Consider the following 19,862-nt stretch of genomic DNA (forward strand, 5'->3'; position numbering starts at 1 on the left):
AAGAATAAAGCATTAAATGTAAACTTAATGGGCATTTTTATAGTGATTGTTAAGCCACCTTTAAGTGCTAATTTTATTGACGGCTTTTGATTTTAGTGGGAATATGATTTATGAATTATATGATTATAGTGGGAATATGATTTATGAAGAGTTTGAATGAATATATTAATTATATGGTGAATTGATGTTGAATGAGGGAGATGAAGCGGAAGAAGTGTTACAGCTGTAAAATACTTCGTACAACAAAAATCAAAAGGACACAATTGAAGAGAAAAAAAAAGTATGGATGAAAGATGGGGTGACACGTACAGTATCATCTAACCGTCCATGTTAGGTTGTGCATGAGCCCCTTTCATAGATAGGTTCGAGCCTGACACGACACGATACGATCTCGCACGAGTTTCCCCATTCCACTCTACGGCCCGCTAAAACACGAGGCATGCTTATGGGTGTCAAATCGAGTCATCGGTCGGTTACGGGTCGGGAATAATCGATTCGGGTATAACCGGATAATGTAGTTGTGCGGGGTCATCATGTGTATGCGTATTGAGAATTTTGTTTTTCGAATCACTTCGATTTTTGTCAGAAATTGATTGAATCGGGCCCATTGTACTGGGCTTAAACCCAGAATAGTTGTAAACTTTTAGCCCAACCCAAAACCAAAAACCCTACATCTAGTTCATTCAACTCCCACCTGCAGTCGAGAAGTCTGAGACACCAATCGAGGTGAACGAAGGTGAAGCTCTTCGAAAATGGGTCAATTTAGGGTAAGAAATCAATCGCCTATCGCCTTTAATTTCTGGGTTTCCAATCTTCAATCAAATTTCTCTGCTCATTTCATTTGAATTGCGAATTTTTGTTTATTTTTTTAATAATTGATGAATAAATTGGGATTGGAAACAGTTTCATCAGTACCAAGTGGTGGGAAGAGCATTGCCCACTGAATCCGATGAACATCCCAAGATTTACCGCATGAAGCTTTGGGCAACCAACGAAGTTCGGGCCAAGTCCAAATTTTGGTACTTTTTCTCACTTTTTCTGATAAATTTTTTTCTCTATTTTAATTTCAGGAATTGGGACTGAGCAATTTTAGGGTTTTCGCAGGTATTTTCTCAGGAAGTTGAAGAAGGTTAAGAAAAGCAATGGTCAGGTTCTTGCCATTAATGAGGTATTCATGCTTTGCTTAATCTGTTAACAATTGATTGATTTCTTTCTAGTTATTTGGGTAAATTTTATGTTGAATGCTGAAACTGATGCCTAAAAGTTGGATATATCTCCTTATTATTGTTTACAAGATTGACTGAAATCATTGTTGCTTGCTAGCTTGAATTAGAAATTACTACTAGTTTTGACAAATTATTGCGATTAGTTGATTTGTATGTGTTCTCGTGCTGCGATTTGAGGTTTATCTTTGTATTGTTTTGTATATCAGCCGTAGTTGTATAACTGGAACTACATTGTTTACCTGGAGGGTGGAAGTAATGATCAAATAATTTTGTGATGTTGCAATTGGTTAAGACTGTAATGCATTGTGTGTCGTGCTTAGTTACCGTAGTTGAATAACGCGAACTACATTGTTGTAAATGATCAGATAATTTCAATGTGATGTTAGCAATTTAGCAATGATTAAGACTATAACGCATTGTGTGTCGTGCTTAGATAATGGAGCGAGGGTGCCATGAGGCACACCTATTAGTCTATTACAAAGGCGAATTGAACTCTAGATATTGAAGGGTTTGGAGCTTAGGCTTGGTTTGTTTCTACGGAAAACATTTTTAAAGGAAAACGATTTTCCACGGAAAACATCTTTCAAGGTACTTTGTTTGTTTCCTTACAATTTTTATAGAGAAAAAGAGAATAGAAGTGGAAATGAGAGATGGATAGAAGGAGAGAAAAAGAGATATAAGGGAGTGAAGAGGAAAATGTGGCATTTCTTCTTTTCAGAAGGAAAGTTGTTTTCCACCCTTAACAAAAACAAACAAAGGAAACTGGTGAAATCATTTTCCGGCTGAAGTGTTTTTTGTCAAAACTAACGTAGCCTTAGGGAAATAATTAGAATTTCCTTTCAAGGCAATATGTAATGTACAAGGTGGCTGCTGCAATCTATATGTTAGGAAGTTTATCTTTGAAGGCCATATGATTGCACCGTAAAGGAGACTAGAGAAAATAGGTCTTTATAAATTTGATGCATAATCTATACTTTTACTAGATTAGAGATTAGTTTCGACACTATGACTATGTTTTCTTAAGGAAATGTGATTGGGTTTGAAGGCCCTCTGATTGAACCGGAAAGAAGGGGACGGAGATACAATAGCGGAGTGTTTAGTTTGGTGTAAAACATTTTCCTAGAAAATGATTTTCCCCCTTTCACTCATTTTCCGTTTGTTTTGGCAAGGGGTGGAAAAGAGTTTTCTAATAACGTCAAACCAAACATAGCCTAGATCGTTATAATTTGATGCATAAACTATACCATGTACTAGATTAGAGATTAGTTTCGACACTATGACTTTGTTATCTCAAAAAAATGTGATTGGGTTAGTTACTTTTTCTCTGTATTCTTTTGGATGTGCTCACAGATCTATGAGAAGAACCCTACTACTATCAAGAACTATGGAATATGGTTGCGTTACCAAAGTAGAACCGGCTACCACAACATGTACAAGGAATTCCGTGACACCACATTGAACGGTGCTGTTGAGCAAATGTACACCGAGATGGCTTCTCGACACAGAGTCAGGGCCCCGTGCATCCAGATTATCAAGACAACAACTGTTACTGATGAACTTTGCAAGAGGGAGAACACCAAACAGTTCCACAGCAAGGATATTAAGTTTCCACAAGTGTTTAAGAAGATTAGACCACCAAGTAGGAAGCTCAAGACAACGTACAAAGCATCAAAGCCTAATCTCTTCATGTAAGGCACCACTTAGGTTGGAAACTGCAAGCATAAACACTTGAATATTTTTCCTAAATTGAGGGCTCGGTTGTTATTTTTGTCAGTTTTCAGTTGTTGGTTTTTTGTTATAAAAGTAATGTGATTTAGATTGAATCATGGACTAAAAAATAGTCATACTTATAATCCTATTGATTTTGAAAACTGACAACAAAAAACTAGAAACTACTTTTTGATGTTTTTCATATTTTGGTTTTTAGTTTTGTAAAATACAAAAATAAAAAAACGACATCGAAGGGGCCTAACTCCTAAGTTGTTACAGTACACTAGTTCCTCGTGTTAATTATCCAGAGGTATATCCGTATATGATACCCGTATGATATGCATTTGCTCATAATAGGCAAATCATATTACACATATTGTTTGTCCAAAACATGTACTCCCTCCATTCCTAAATGATGAAGGAAAGTAATAAAGAAATAAAGGAGAGAGAAAATATTTGTATTAAAGTAATAAAAAATCATAAAAGTGGGGTTGGGTGGGTGAATGGGGAAATGTGAATGAATTAAATAAGGGATGGTGGTGAAATTTATGGTAAAAAGTCATGTCCAAAAATAGAAACAGGAAGATCATTTAGAAAAGACATTTATAGAAACAAGAAGATTATTTAGAAATGGAGGGAGTACTTTCTTTATCTAGCTCTTCTGTTCATCTTGAGATTTGAGGCACCCTATTTATAGCTCTTGTTCTGAAGAATGGTTATACTACACATGTCTATCTATGAAGTGTGTTGAAAGTTATTCATAATCTCATATATGAGCCAAAACATGTACTCCTTCCTCTTTAGACAAGTTTGTTATACTACAGTTGAAATCAGCTTGAAATGTGTTCTAAAACGAGATTCTTTTCTTGAGCGTATAGATCATATGCAAATAACTTTTGAAGGATAATGTCACATTCTAGTTCACTTATTCTTCAAATTTTATGTTTTCAAAACATCATTAGTATTTCTAAATGTCCTTTTATATTAGTATTGTGATTACTACACCGTATAATAAAAGTATTCTCATTTTCGGTAATGGCAAAAACTAGTTAAATGTTATAGACCACTTGAACAACTCTATGACTCTATGAGTTGAAGGGAGAATAGTATACAAGTAGTATTAGAAATGAATTAACAAATACTACAAATTAAAGTTAAATTTCTATGTACCGTACAAAATATAACAATATTTACCTCCAATGAGCTAGGTCACTAGGTGTATTGACTATCGAGTATTCGGATACCTAGAGTTTTCTCATACTTGGACAGGATCTGAAACGGACGAAGGAAATGTTAGTGGCAATGCCGATTTTCCATTAAAATATTCTAGGCCAACACACTGAAATGTATTATATGGACGTCAACTAATTTAGTTGGTAAAGTCTTGAAGGGTGATACCCAAGACCTGAAATCGAATCTCTCTACACCAATTATCGTCTTGCATTTTCTGCCTCTTTATACCAAAACTGACGTACTGAAATGTATTATGCGAGCGCTCTCCTTAAAAATTTTCCATTTATTTATGTGCATGCCAATATTCGACTCATGCTTGATCAAGGCTGAGCTGGGCTGGGCTGGTGCCGAGTATGCTGGCCCGGCCCATACCCAGCTCTACTGCAGTCTGAAGTTGGCCAAGCCTGAGCAGGATATTGGTTTTGCACTTAGATTGAACCGCCAAATCTGCACAGAACGACGACGTAAAAGAAAAGTGATTATATTCTCCTATACGGTAACCTCCACAGTAAATCAGCCTCCGGCGGCGGAAATGGCCGGGAAATGGGAGTGGGAGAACGCCACTGCCGGAGCCGTCGCAGGATTCACCACTGTGGCGATCATGCACCCCCTTGACGTTGTTCGCACCCGCTTCCAAGGTTTTAATTACTTCCTATTTCTCTCTCCTCCATTTCTTCTGCTTTTCATCATTTTTTTTTCGGATTTTCAATGTATATATATGAATTTCTTATATTAATTCAGTTTAATTGGATTGTTTTCAGTGAACGATGGACGAATATCGAATCTCCCAAGCTACAAGAACACTCCTAATGCTCTATTCACCATCGCCCGTTCCGAGGTGTCTGTACTGATTACTTTTCTTCTGAAACCCTAATTGATCGTTCTGTTTTGATATGAATTTATGATTTATGTGTGTATGTTACTCAATTAGCTGAATGTTAAACCAAAATTTATAAAATGTTACCACAATGCGTTATTCCAAAATGATTAAGTTGCTTTAAGTTGGTACATTATGATGATGGATAGACAAGTCCAACAAAAATCAAGTGCACATTTTGTTACTGATTATTTTTCTTCTGAAACCCTAATTGATCGTTCTGTTTTGATATGAATTTATGATTTATGTGTTTATGTTACTCAATTAGCAGAATGTTAAACCAAAATTTACAAATGTCAGACCAAAATGCATTATTCCAAAATGGTTAGGTTGCTTTAAGTTGGTACATTATGATGATGGATAGACAAGTCCAACAAAAATCAAGTGCACATTTTAGATCAATATATTTTTCCAGGTTATTGTTGGTCAAAATTTATAAACGTAAACTGTTAGCTTATGGTTTGAGACGGTCTATGCAGGACGAGCGGTTTATATAGGTTGTCGTTTGGTCGATGAATGTCTTATTGTGACGAACACTTTGTTTGGATAAGCAAAAATGGAGAGAAAGGGAGGGAAGGGAAAGGGAGGGGAACAAGCTCCCGTGTTTGGGTAAAAGGCTGGGGAAAGGAAAGGGAAGGAGAGTGAGGGATCCATTTTCGCTTCCTATTTGATAAACACCATCCCTGCAAAATTGAAGAAATTTGGAGGGAAGCTGGAGCTAACCTTACCCTCTCTTTCTTTTTTCCCTGCCCCCTTCCTTTCTCTTCTATCTTGCTATCCGAACACTGTAAATCTTTGGATTTTGGTTTAAAGCTGCCTGTTTAACACTTTGTTTTAACTTGTTTACAGGGTTTGAGGGGGCTTTATGCGGGCTTCTACCCGGCCGTTCTTGGATCATCCATCTCGTGGGGACTATTTTTCTTCTTGTAAGTTACTGCTTAGTCCCTGATTATTGTTATGCTTCGCAGTCAGTCTCTTTTTATTTATGGAGAATCCTCTGACGTCTGAACATGATATTGATGTCACAGCTGCCTCTATCGTTCTTTTGTGTTCGTCAAAGCTATTATTTGTAGAATGTGTTTTCTAAAGTACAAGAGTTTCCTATTTTCTGCAGCTATAGCAGAGCTAAGGAAAGGTATTCCCGTGACGAGAAGGATAACCTGAGCCCGGGACTCCATCTGGCAGCAGCTGGTGAGGCTGGAGCCCTGGTCAGTTTTGCTGAATAACAATGATATAGTTTGAGCAATGCCATGGGTCTGCCAGTTCTTGTTCAATATAGGACATAAGGCATCAGTTAACTAACATAACAGTCCATTGGTAACCTGGTAAAAAATTGGAAATAAGTCAAAAAACATTTAACATCAGCAGTTTATCCCACCCTCCAAATTTCTGAGTGAATAGCCTTCTGTATGTACAACTAAGTGTAATTTCCATTCAGAGAAAAGGCATTGAAAAAATGTCAGTTGGGTTAATGCTATCCCATTTAGTCCGAATTTTAAATGCTTGTCACCTTCTTTGCGTAGATTTGACATACAGAGTATTGTTTAGGCAAGAAGTGGTTAGACAAGATCACTAATAAATCCCTCAAGGGTTCAGTTTACTAGACACAAGTCTGGTTTGATGAGGACCCTTCATTTACAAAAAGACCCTCTTTGTTATGAGCATTTTCCTAGTTTTGCCTTCAAACATTAACCTTGTAGTGTGTAAGAAGTTTAAGTATGAGCCTACTTCACCCTAAATTTTCTTTTTTGTTAGATGTCCTATCTCTATGAGGGTTTTTAACTTATTTAATTATCAACTGATTTATCAATGCTCAGAGGAGCTAAAAGTAGATTTTGCTTGAGGCTTGTATTATAGAGTTCTCAATAAATCTTCTGAATTGTCTTTAGGACTTTTCCAAATTCATTTTTGAGCTTTTGCATTGTTGCATCCCTGCATGCATGTGATGTGTGAGATAACGAAGTTTATGTATCTTGCCATATTGAAGTTTTTAACTTATTGTGGTCACAGACTCACAGTGTTTACTACTTTACTTGTACTGGAATCTTTCTTAATTTGGAGGTGTGAGAAGCTTGCTTTCATTTTAGTTATCTTCTTGTTACTTGAACTAATTTCTTAATAGTACATATCTGAACTATTCCTAGGTTTCACTTTGCACAAATCCACTTTGGCTCCTTAAAACAAGGCTACAGCTCCAGAATCCACTTCATCAAACTCGTCAATATTCTGGTGTTTATGGTTGGCTTCACTTCTTTTTTAACTCATAACCTGCATATTGGATGCTATTTACCTGTCTTGTTATTCTTGAGCTGTCAAGCCTGTAAAATACTTGCTGATATAATGGATATATAATTAATTAAATCAGATGTTATGAATCTTGAAAAGTACTCTGTTGCTACAATTGGCTATAACTCAGAAGTTGGATTGATTTTTGAATCATGGAGAAAGTTTAACCTAAAAAGTACTTCTGTTTGTGTAAGACCTGATATTCATATTACAACGATTTAGAATGCGTGTCATTGTCCAACCATTTTCATGTATATTATTATACAATTTTGTTGGAAAACCTTACGAAGCTGAAATGGTAGTCAGGTTTTCGTATGTGGGGTAGGGGGGGAGTTGAAACTTACTTTTCAGGGGAGCACATCAAGGCCTCTGTTTTAGTGGTTGGTTATATTTTTCATTGTGTCTGTTGGGAGGGAGGCTTGGGTTGAAGTGGCAACCCAAATGCAGGATGTCCTACCAGTTGTCGAAGTTTGCATGGTGGACCTTAATTAAGATGTCGCTGTGATGAGTCTACCTTACAGTTTGGTAGTTTTGTTTTATGTTTTGATCGCATCTATTTCTTTAGAGCTGTTCTGAAGATCTCGTCTTTTATTTTTGCCGCTACAGATGCCTTGAGAACCATATTGAAAGAGGAAGGGTGGACGGCTTTATATAGAGGAATTTGGCCAAGTCTTTTCCTGGTTAGATTTTATCGTTTATTTTCTGCAATCCGCTCTCTTACCAAGATCATTCAGTAATAGCTATGCCCAACTCAAGCATGCTGGATGCCTTTCTCTGTTGATTCTTTTATGCAGAATATTTCTTTGCTAATCAACTTCATATTGCTTTCCATTTAGAGCCAGTGGTAGTAGTTTGTTGTCTTGGCAAAGACTTGAAAAATTGCCTTTTGTCTAGCTTGATGACATTCTCTGTTCTCTGTTTGAATTACAGCATGCTTCTTACTTCTATGTATATTGAAGACTGAAGAATTGGTCGAAATGACATTCACAGTTTATGCTGTATGTTTAATTATTATGCTATCAGCCAGTTGTCCGCCTAGTGGTTTGAGTTTGGAACTTTATAGAGCAATTTTGTTGGTGACCAAGGATGCCTTTGGTCTTCAATATCTCCCATTCTTGCTCTCTCTTTCACAACATCAAACCAACTTCAAAGTTCAGACCCAAGTGAAATTTCAAGAAGGTCTTGTTGCAAAAGTTTTGCCATCGTAATTACAGAAGTAACTTCCACATATCTAGACACCCAAACCCTTGTTTTCCCAGGACCACGTCTTACCTTAGATTAGGTTTTCTTCTGTCTTCCCCAATCTCTCTCAGTCTCTGTCCTGAATTCCCCCCCCCCCCCCCCCCCCCCCCCAAAAAAAGAAGGAAAAAGTAAATAACGCATGACCTTCAAAATGAGTACCAAGACACACCTTTCCTAACTGTCATCTTTTCTATCATATCTTCACAATCAGCAGTATTCAAGTTCTTTCCAGTTTTCACTAACAGGGATTACCAAATATTTAAATGGAAGAGAGCCAATATCAAAACCAAACATCTTAAAAATATTTGCATCATCAGCCTGTTGCATACCACAAGAGTAAGCTGGAGACTTCCCTTTATTTGCCTTCAGCCCAACTGTAGCAGAAAATAACTAAAGACCATGAAGCAACATATTCACAGATGTTATTTCCCCCTTACAAAACAAATTAAATAATCTACGAAGCACAAATGATTTAATTTGAGAGCTCTGCATCTTGAATGAAAAATGTAACTCATGATCCTAGTAAGATATTCCATTGTCAAGAGAAAAAGCAAGGGAGAGACAGAAACCTAAGGAAGGAATTCCATTGAGCATTAAGGTAAATCATGGACTCTGGACACAAGTCCTGATCACTGATCAGATTAGTGAAGAAGACAGGAAACCCCAAGCCCTAAAAGCATCTCTTGAAGGAAACCCCACACCGCAGTATATCCATAAGCTTTCTGAATATCAACCTTGAACATGCAACACTTAATTTCTGACTTCTCCTATAAATTTTAACTAAGTCATGGAAAATAAACACAGTATGAAGCATACTTCTTCAAGAAATTAAGGCTCCCTGAGTATTAGACACCACATCAGGTAAAACCATCCTCCGGTTTTCAAACAGAAGATTTGTAATGGACTAATAGACCAACGCACAAAAAGATTTTGGTTTGAAATTCCCAACAGCTCAAAGGTAATTAACTTTAGGAATTAATGTAACAGATGTTGCATTCACATGATCACATCCTTCAGCAGCTTACCAGTCTTGACAAAAATCCAAGACCACCTCAGAATCTCCACACCAGCCACATCCTGTGCAGTCTTCAAGAATTATATATTATACTCATCTTACAGGGGGAGGAGCTTTATCATTTGGGATAGAAAAAGTAGCTCTTTTTGCACATCATCTGTTGTGAAGTTGCAGTCTAGAGAAAGCTGAGAAGAGGTCAACTTAGGCCTGTAGAAGCGTAGATAGAACTATCTTTGTCACCCCACATTTATCATCCATACAAGACCCCAGAAAGTTCTAGTAGAAATTTAAGAAGACCTGCTGCACCTCCTTTGCAGTATTACTCATGAGAAGCGCCTTTCTGAATAGCATATGTTCCTGTATCTCCTGCTTTTGATACTCTGGTGAAAGGTTCTATTATTCATCCCCATTCACCAGCCATCGGACCCTTTCTTTATGCCATAAAAAATAGATAATAACGTCAGGGTCCATCTTATAAACCATGATTGACAATAAGAGGTTAGTTATTAGCATTAACTTTATGCTGGTTTGACTAGCTCCTTGTATGGGTAAAAGTATTTGGTAAATAGTTGATTGCTACTTTATTTTGTAAAATTACCAAAACGGTATTGGAATAATTTAGTGGTGGGGGTATTTGTCAGAGTCTTTGTAAAAGCTAGTTATTTTGACCAACATAAGGATGAACTACAGTTACAAATCTTTTTTCCAAAAAGCTCCTACAACTTTTACAAAATTAGCTTTTTGGGATTTAACCTCTCTTTGAATCCTCTCTCAATCGAACACTTCCATAAAGGTTTTTGGTTTTACCCCAAACCTTTCTCAAACAAAACCCACATAATCCTTTGCAGCCTTCTTCTCCATAGTGTATTATGCAAGCTCTCCTGCTGTCCTGCACTAGGAGATTGAGATCCTAAAAGGCTGGTTCCAATTTATAATTTTTCTGCAATTGTTTGTCATTCTGATCCATGTTTATTCCCTTCGATATCTATACTAACATATTGGCGTACCTAATCAAGTATACATGCCACGTGGAGCCCTTTCATGCATTACAAACATGCCACATCATCATGGCTTAAACATGTACTACATGTGTATTACAATAAAAACGTTTTTAGCAAGGTTTGAACCCAAAACCAACCATAACTAACTTGGATGTCAAACCATTTTAACCATCTATACATGTGTTTTCTTGATTGAATAAAATATACTTAATTTAGATCAGTAACCATTTGATTGTACTAATTAATATTTTCTTTTGTTTTTTATGATATTGTTAAATTTCACTAAGAAATGATTACATGCAAGACATTTGATGGTTATTAAGGATACAGAACAACGTCACAAAGTAAAATATGGAATTCGAAATATCAACCGGAACATTGTCCTTGCCACACACTAGTTTAATACAAAGTCATGCTATTCCAATGAGTGTTGCATTAGAAAACAAGAATTGATGAAAACTTATGTCAGTTTTCTTTTTGTGAATTTCACTGTACTGTTTTCACATGTATTTTCTGCAATTGCTTGTAATCTCTATTGTTTTTTCTGAATTTCGTTGTACTACATTGTTATAATTTTCTGCAATGGTTTGTGATTCTCTATACCTTGATAAGCTGAAATGCTGAATATATGCATAGTATATACCTTTTAGTCCGTAGTTGATTACAAACTGTTAAGAAAGCATCTTTTAGTCCGTAGTTGATTACAAACTGTTAAGAAAGCAGAGGGCTTGGTGTCTTTAGCTTTCATGACTTTTTTCCCTGGTTAATTGAGCATAGAGCTGTAGTCAATGTACTTCATACCTAAAACTTCAGGGTGTGAATCTGGTATGCTCACTTGTTAATTTACTGCTTCAGCAGGTCTCTCATGGTGCCATACAGTTCACAGCGTATGAGGAACTGCGTAAAGTTCTTGTTGAATTCAAGTCTGAAGGGGCCAAAAGTAAAGGTGCTGAAGTGTTGGTAGGTTTTCATATTTACACATTCAGTATCAAATATCTCTCTGTACATGAAGCTCCATTAGCAAGTATCATAAGAAAACAGGGGGGGGGGGTGTAAATTAACATTGTTTCTGCTAAGAGCATGTTTGGTATGAATTTAGGAAAGGAAATGGATTGGAAACATTTAAGAAAGAGAAATGGTAATGTTAACTGTTAAGTGTTACCATTATTTGTTGTTTGGTATACGGAAAGCAATCTCTTGGATCAAATTAGTGATTGAGGAGGGTAACACTTTGTTACCACAAGGTTAGAAATGGTAACAAATTGGTGGTAATGGTTACCCTTCGGAAATGGAATGTGTTATCCATCTCTCATACCAAACAATAGGTAATGGAATTAGTTAATTGATTCCATTTCCAACACTTGAAAAATGGTATACCAAACATGCTCTTAGTGTGTGAAAGAGAGTGGATAGTGCTTTGACATCTATTTTCTTGAACAACAAGGTCCATTTTGTAAATTCTTGTCACCACAGTGGAATTAAGTTGATCCTCGTATATGTTGATCTCTGAAACAGAATTCACTAGATTATACCTTTTTGGGAGCTTCTTCAAAAGTTGCTGCAATTCTCTTTACATACCCAATTCAGGTGAATTTTACTCATAGATCACATTGGTCTTTACTGTGTAATATGTCAACTGTTTAGTAATTTCTTCTGTATCTTCGCAGGTCATTCGATCAAGATTACAGGTAAAAGGGTGGGAGACTGAATTATTTTTTGAATTCTTGTACTTTTTTTCATGATGCTTAACTTGAACTTTACAACCCTGGTTCTGTGGTTTGTTCACTCTGTTCCTCTTTGTGTAAAATGATATTTTATGCTGTCAAATGCAGCAAAGGCCAAATACTGACGGAGTTCCAAGATACGCAGATAGCTTTCACGTGGTGAGAGAAACTGCACGGTAAGAATGAATCTCTGGAAAGTAATATAATTGGAATCCTGCACCTTAGGGTTGAATAATAGTGTTATACCATCTTGATGTGTGATTATTTGCTCTGCATTTACTAATATTCATTATTGTCAGATTTCTTGTCGATTCTATTATTCCTCCTCCATAATAATATGTTATGTCTATTTCCGGCCTCCCCCAATTCCGAAGAAAGGTAATTTATTCAATATGCTACCCTGGAGAAAGTCATCTCACAAAAGTACAGTACTCATCCGACCCTGCACAGATGCATGATTGCTTGTCTTTCCCCAAGCCAAAAGAAGAGCTGTTCTATGCCGGTTCATTTTGTTTCCATTTAGTATCATATAGACCTGATCAAACATCAAGATAGTATAATCAGTGGGCCGATCCGGGTTCGTTCCTGGCCGGCCATGACATTAAAATCAGCCAATTTGTCAGGCTGGGCCAAGCTTTGGGTCAATTTTGTGCGCCCAAAACCCGCTATTTCGGGGCAAAATTAGCGGGCTTTCCAGGCCGGGCCAAATTTATAACTAAACGTGATGTTTTACCTAAACCCGTCAAAAAAGGTTTTAAAATCGGTTCTGGGCTGTGCCTGAAAAAACGGGCCTAAATACTCTGCTCAAAATCTGCTAATTTCCGGGCAGGGCCATCGAGCCGGGCTCATGTTGATCAGGTCTAGTATCATACTACGACCGGTGCATGTTAAAAGTTCGCGAAATCACTATTTACAGTATATTAGAAGTTCTCACCTTCTCAAAACTCACCAATATTACTTGTCCATTTGTCCTATGACCTGAAATTTTATTGCTTTTTTTTCCAACTTGCCAAAGTTATATAATATTATTATTATATTTTGCAGGTTTGAAGGTGTTCGTGGTTTCTACAAAGGTATTACAGCTAACTTATTGAAGAATGTACCTGCATCTGCTGTGACTTTTGTTGTATATGAGAATGTTCTAAAAGTGTTCAAATTGACTAGAAGAAAAGACTGATCTAATTTTCATTCATCAATTTTTGCTTGAAATCTTTTGTCACTTCTACCCCTTCATGTTTTCATCTCTTCCCCCCCTATAGCTCTCTCTTTTTCTGCACCATTTTTAAGTAGTCAGCAGTAAGGTACGATACCGTGGAAGAACAGGGTATGAGGGGCGATTCAGTCATTTCTGCTGTTTCATGTTATTGATAGACATGATAGTCCCTTGATGTTCAAGCATATATTGTATTTTCATGTGGTTGTGTTGAGTTTAGGCAGCTTTTCTTGCATTGTGTTCAAATACATTTATATTCGCTTTTTTCAGAGATGAGAAGAAACTGATGAAAATATCACAAGGAGATGAAAATAAGTTTGTGCAAATGATGCACTTAGTGTTGATTACTTGATTACGTATAATATCTAGTTTAATTCATACCTGATCAAGACAAGCCCGGCCCGAAAATAGCAGTGTTGGGGACAAAATTTTGGCCCGAATCTTGGCCCGGCCAGCCCGGCATACCGGACTGATTTTTATGCACAGGCCTGACCCGAACCCGGCCCGACCCGCCGTTTGATCAGGTCTAGCAAAATGGATCTTATGTATTTAGGTTTTATAAAAAAAATTAGCAAAATGGATCCTGGCGCCGCAGGACCTGCCCGGGGTGTAAGATTCATTGAAATTAAGAACCCACCAAACTAAGGCAGCCCACTTCCAGAAATCCAAGTACCCCGCTAGGCATGGACCCACCATTCAGTATGGTGCCACTATTGATCCAAGGAGCTTACACGACCAAGCTCGGTGTTACATCTACTTAACACAGTTATTAATATACTAAGCAACTTTCTATTTAGTTACCAATATGGGAGAAAACCCAATTAATAATTATTAATTATTAATATACTAAGTAACTTTCTATTTAATTACCAATATGGGAGAAAACCCAATTAATAATTAATAATTATTAATTATTAATATACTAAGTAACTTTCTATTTAATTACCAATATGGGAGAAAACCCAATTAATAATTAATAATTAATAATTATTAATATACTAAGTAACTTTCTATTTAATTACCAATATGGGAGAAAACCCAATTAATAATTATTAAGTATTAATATACTAAGTAACTTTCTATTTAATTACCAATATGGGAGAAAACCCAATTAATACTAATTATTAATATACTAAGTAACTTTTTATTTAATTACCAATATGGGGGAGGGACCCAATTAATAATTATTAATATACTAAGTAACTTTCTATTTAATTACCAATATGGGAGGGACCCAATTAACAATGACAAGAACATGCGATAATTAAAAATAAACTAACAATCATAATAAACATTGTTCATAGTCTGGCAGCACAAAAATTAAGCCTCCTTCCTTTTTATTAACTACGACGAAATCAACTTTTAACTTAACTTTTGATGTGGGACGCACTTTTCACTCCCCATATTATTTATGTTTTAATCATCTACTTTCAATTTAATTTTCTTTAATTAATTGGCGATGTGGTGCAACTTGTCACACCCCAAATTAATTACGTTTTTCCTACTATTTCAATCACCACACTCAAACATTCTACTACTTCAAAACCAAACCAAAGTTTATCACATTGTATTTATCTTCCCAATAGTGCCATAACGATGTTATGAAAAAAGATTAAATGGAGTATATATTCAATGGAAGAATTAAATAAAAAAAAAGACGATAATTTTGATTAATATTCTGAAATCAGAACAATTGATTGATAGATACAAGCTTTCGAGTGGTTTGTATCACTCCCAAATGCTAAACAAAACTAAGATAACAAGTCAATATTCTGGATGCCTTTCTCTTTTCCTACTCTCCGTTATTTATAGCACTTTCTGATTCTTCCCCTTAAAGCAATTCCAATGGTTTCTTGTAGGGACTTGCTTGCAAATATTATAAATGTTAAGTTAGTAGCTAAACCATTGGTGCACATGTCTTAAATTAGCTTTGTTAGGCAAATTAGCTTTGTAGAGCTAGTTAGCTTGAAAAATATGGCAGAAACAAAATGATGTTTTACACGTACAAAATAATAAGTGGCAAGTAGCCAACCATTGGAGTAAAAAATAGCTAGGAATTGTGTAGCTTAAAAAGTTGATATGGCATCACAAGCTATAATATAATTTAGCCAACCATTGGAGTTGCTCTAACCGACTATGAATCTATGATATTCCTCAAGCTACCCTTAACAAACTAATTATGCAATACCTACACTACCCCTTCCTAATTTCTACTAGGCTAGTAATAGCAAAAATGGATGAATGCTATATATATACTCAGAATTTGTACATTATAGGTCCCACGTTCGTATTACCCACACCCAGAAACAATTTGTATTGCCCTTTTAACCTATTCGCACAAAAAAGCCCAACGAAAAGAACAAATTAGACACATACGTAGTACCAAAGACAAAACAATCTCCTAATGAATCACATGTAATATGCACCCATGACGTAATAATAAAATTGTACTCCCTCCGTCCCTTAATACTTGCATCGCTTTTCTTTTCGGGCCGTCCCTTAATACTTGCACCGCTTCTATAAATGAAATTTTTTACCAATATATTATATTATACTAAAACAGACATCAGGAATGACACGTGTCACTTCCTGGTGCAATTTTTTCCTGCCAAAACTTTTTCTTTTTACTTAAAAAAAACTAGCATTTTGACCCGTGCAATGTACGGGAGCATTTTGTAAAATTTTATAAGAACTTACGGAGTACATAATTATATTGCTCGACATACAATAACTTTATGAAATTTTAAATTACTTATATGCATTCGTAAATTTTTGCTTAATGTAAGTTATAAATACATAAATAAATAGAATCACATTACGTATATGTTAAGGTTATTACTAAGTTAATCTAACAACATTTAGTGAGAACAATCGATCAAAGGTGATGATAATGTAACATATAATCTTACGTCAATATAAAAACAAATGATTATTAAAATAATCATAAATAAATTTGACGAAAATTGACATTTAGCCATACAAAAAAAATAATAGACATATAAAGTAAAACACACATTACCTTTGAAAATGTGTGATTATATATAGTTGATTGTGCAAGTCAGTTTATTTATAAGGAGTGAACATGAGAGGTTGAAGAGTCATCCTGACAGATGTTAGCTTCTTAAGCCTTCTTTTTAGTAAGAACTAATGTTTATTATTGTTATAGTTATGAAATATTAATAACAATTTAACTTAGCTCATTAAGTTATGATTATTTATTTGTATGAATGTCTTTTAGTTTTTTGTTTTTTTGGAGGGGAAGTCTTTTGAGTTTTCCCTCTTTAAACACAAGGACATGTACATTAATAATGATGGTCTTTTGATATTTGTCTATTTTAATTTATTTATTTTCTAAAAGAGAAGATTGATTATGTGAAGACACATGTCACATTATAACCTATGGTTACATATCACATTCTAAATTTCTAACCTATGGTTTCAGTTTTTAAATACTAGGTATAGAGATATAGATTGACATCTCTTTTTTAGGAAACTAAGATAAACATGAAATAAAAATAAAATTCAATTACCATAAATGTAATTACATAATATATTATTAGAGGAAAGATGAGGCAGTATTATTCTTTCTTATACAATTTGATTTTATTATTATAAGTTTTTAATTTTATAACAAATTTATATAATATTGATTTTATTTTATTCTTTCTTAGCTTTTTTTTTGCATTGTTTTCAAATAAATTTATATTCATGTTTTTTCAGAGATGAGAAGAAACCGATGAAAATATCACTAGGAGATGAAAATAAGTTTGTGCAAATGATGCACTTAGTGTTGATTACACATAATATCTAGTTTAATGTCTTTATAATAGCAAAAGTGGATGAATGCTACTCCCTCCGTATTTATTTAAAAGATACACTTGGTCGGACACGTGTATTAAGAACAAGAATTGAATGAATTAAAATAATAAAGCAAGTGGGGTTGGGTAGATATTTTAATAAGTAAACAAGTGGGGACCATGTCATTTTGGGGTGAGAGGTGGGGTAAGTAAATTAGATGTATTACGGAGTATTTAATTAGACGGTGGGGTTGATAAATTACTAAAAATGGCAAGTGCATCTCTTAAATAAATACGGCTGGAAAAGACAAGTGTATCTCTTCAATAAATACGGAGGGAGTATGTACGAAGTATAAGTTTATTACCGTTCGTTCACCAAAGTAGTCTAAGAGGCCGAAGGTTTTCTGAATCTATACTGGGTATATCATTAAAATGGTAACTAAGGGCAGAATAGTAACTTCAGCTGGTATATCAAGGCTAAATGGGAAGTTCATGTAATAAATTTAGTCTGTCCCACGAAAAATAACATTTATCTTTGACTTGTGAGTACCAAAATATGTTGTTTGGGACCAAATAAAAATGAAACCATGTTACCAAACTATGTTATTTGGTATCATATGTGGTTTTGTACTAAATAAAAATGCAGATTATTAGTATACCATTTCAATGGTATACCTAGTATAGAATAAGACTTCCTCAAAAGGTCGATGTACGCCCTCTGTCCCTAAAGATCCCATTGCAATTTGTGGGGTCTTGTTAGATTTGCACGGGGTTTTGTTAGATTCTTTTTAATACATATTTCTGGAATATCAATTTTTTATAACTTTTACGCGTCTAAAATTTGAGAAATTTAAATTTTAAGTCATGTATTGGTGACCGTAAAAAGTCAAATGAGACAATCTTTTAGGGACGAAGGGAGTAGTCAACAACAATATGGAACATCAATTGGTAGAAGATACACCCGGTTGCACGTAGAGCTACACGTAACAGAGTCGTTTTGAATTTTTACTCCTTTAAAAATCACATTTTTATTGTTTAAATGCACATATTTACCGTTAAAAGCACATTTGTAAACAAAAAAGTACACCCGCTGTAAAAGAAGAAGAAAAATGTATGTGCTTTTAACTGTAAAAATGTGTTTTTAAACTGAAAAATTGTTTTTAACCCGGTTGCATGTAGAGCTACATACAACTGGATACACCTTCTCATTTGTGATCATAACCATGGTTAGCAAAGAAAGGGGATCTGATATCCCCAAGAATACTACATTGTGTACAACTAAGTTGCACGTCTAAGCTCGACACACCTAACAAATTCAACCGGATGCATCTTCTAATTTGTGGTCATAACCATGATTGGCAAAGAGAGGGGATTTGATAGCCCCAAGAGTACCACATTGTGTACAACTAAGTTGCACGTCAAAACTCGACACACCTAACAAATTCAAAGTTTGACCTCATACGTGCATTGCACCAACTCGGTCAAACGCATCCATCTTGTATCCTGTATACACCTAGCAACACTTTCATCTTGTTCTCAAATATACCTATAGCTAGATGTGTATGCGAAACAAGATAATAATGTGTATTCTTATAATGCTACGGAAATAATAAAGGTTACATGATGTGACCTTTAAGTCGTGTCATAATAATGACATGGAATTTTTATGTGTCATGATTTAAATTGGAAATTAAAATATTTAACTTACATAACTTATTATACATGTTTCAAAAAAAGGTAGAAAAATCTTAATATTTTAAATTGTTTCCTTCTTTATATCAATTATCTTATTTACATATTTTTATAGCAAAAGTATTGTATTAATAGTAAAAATATTCTGATGACACATAGCCTACATGACGCCTGTATGTACCAATTAAACTCTTACACCTAAGATTGTGACGACTAAATATTGTCGCAACTTGCGACATTTATCATCCCCCATTTATTCCGTGTTGTTTTACCTCCCTATTACATAATGAGTATACTATGGTTAATTTTTATCGGCAACTTTTGTGTAAGACCGCCTTATCGGAAAGACCACTTTGGTTGCTTAACTAATTGGTTTCATTTCTTAACTAATTGGTTACATTTCTTAACTAATTGGTTACATTGCTTAATTAATTGATTCAATTGCTTAACTAATTAATTCATTTGTTTAACTAATTGATTTCAGTGCTTAACTAATTGGTTCTATTACTTAACTAGTTAACTTATATGATACCAATGTGGTTTTTTATGTAACAGTACTGCCTTATAGAAAAGTTAGTAAATTTTCATTAAACGGAAACTATTATCACTAAAAAAAAAAAATTATATTATATCGGTTAACTTAAATGTATTTTGAACTTGTAAGGTATCTTTAAATTTTCCATTTAATATTTATTCCCACCTCAACTTAAAATACTTTACTAAAGATATTTCATAGCTTTCCTATAAAGCATACTGTATTTTTATATGAGTAACAAAGAAAAAACAGAAAAAATAAATTAAAAATAAAGGGACTGAACGAATTGATGTGTTTTTTCAACTACTCGT

The 19,862-nt window shown here is 34.9% G+C and overlaps 2 protein-coding genes across 6 annotated transcripts; both read left to right on the top strand.

Moving 5' to 3' along the window:
* The first annotated feature begins 608 nt into the window (after positions 1-608).
* Positions 609-3,049, top strand: LOC110798896 (60S ribosomal protein L18a). The gene is made up of 4 exons (XM_022004093.2): positions 609-767; positions 904-1,019; positions 1,105-1,168; positions 2,577-3,049. The coding sequence occupies exons 1-4, from the start codon at positions 753-755 to the stop codon at positions 2,916-2,918; spliced, it is 537 nt and encodes a 178-aa protein (XP_021859785.1). The 5' UTR covers positions 609-752; the 3' UTR covers positions 2,919-3,049.
* A 1,449-nt stretch (positions 3,050-4,498) lies between these two features.
* On the top strand, positions 4,499-13,762 carry LOC110798900 (folate transporter 1, chloroplastic). 5 transcript variants are annotated; one of them, XM_056841001.1, is made up of 11 exons: positions 4,499-4,807; positions 4,931-5,007; positions 5,896-5,972; positions 6,161-6,254; positions 7,191-7,284; positions 7,939-8,012; positions 11,446-11,550; positions 12,106-12,177; positions 12,258-12,286; positions 12,423-12,490; positions 13,359-13,523. In XM_056841001.1, the coding sequence occupies exons 1-10, from the start codon at positions 4,702-4,704 to the stop codon at positions 12,475-12,477; spliced, it is 783 nt and encodes a 260-aa protein (XP_056696979.1). In that variant the 5' UTR covers positions 4,499-4,701; the 3' UTR covers positions 12,478-12,490; positions 13,359-13,523. The 5 variants fall into 5 exon arrangements, with proteins under 5 accessions (XP_056696979.1, XP_021859790.1, XP_021859791.1 ...); XM_022004096.2 differs by having other exon boundaries at positions 4,506-4,807; positions 12,258-12,278; positions 13,359-13,762; XM_022004097.2 differs by having other exon boundaries at positions 4,507-4,807; positions 11,449-11,550; positions 12,258-12,278; positions 13,359-13,762.
* The last annotated feature ends 6,100 nt before the right edge of the window (positions 13,763-19,862 follow it).

This window comes from Spinacia oleracea, chromosome 3 (genome assembly GCF_020520425.1).
Source record: "Spinacia oleracea cultivar Varoflay chromosome 3, BTI_SOV_V1, whole genome shotgun sequence".
Classification (NCBI taxonomy): Eukaryota; Viridiplantae; Streptophyta; class Magnoliopsida; order Caryophyllales; family Amaranthaceae; genus Spinacia; species Spinacia oleracea.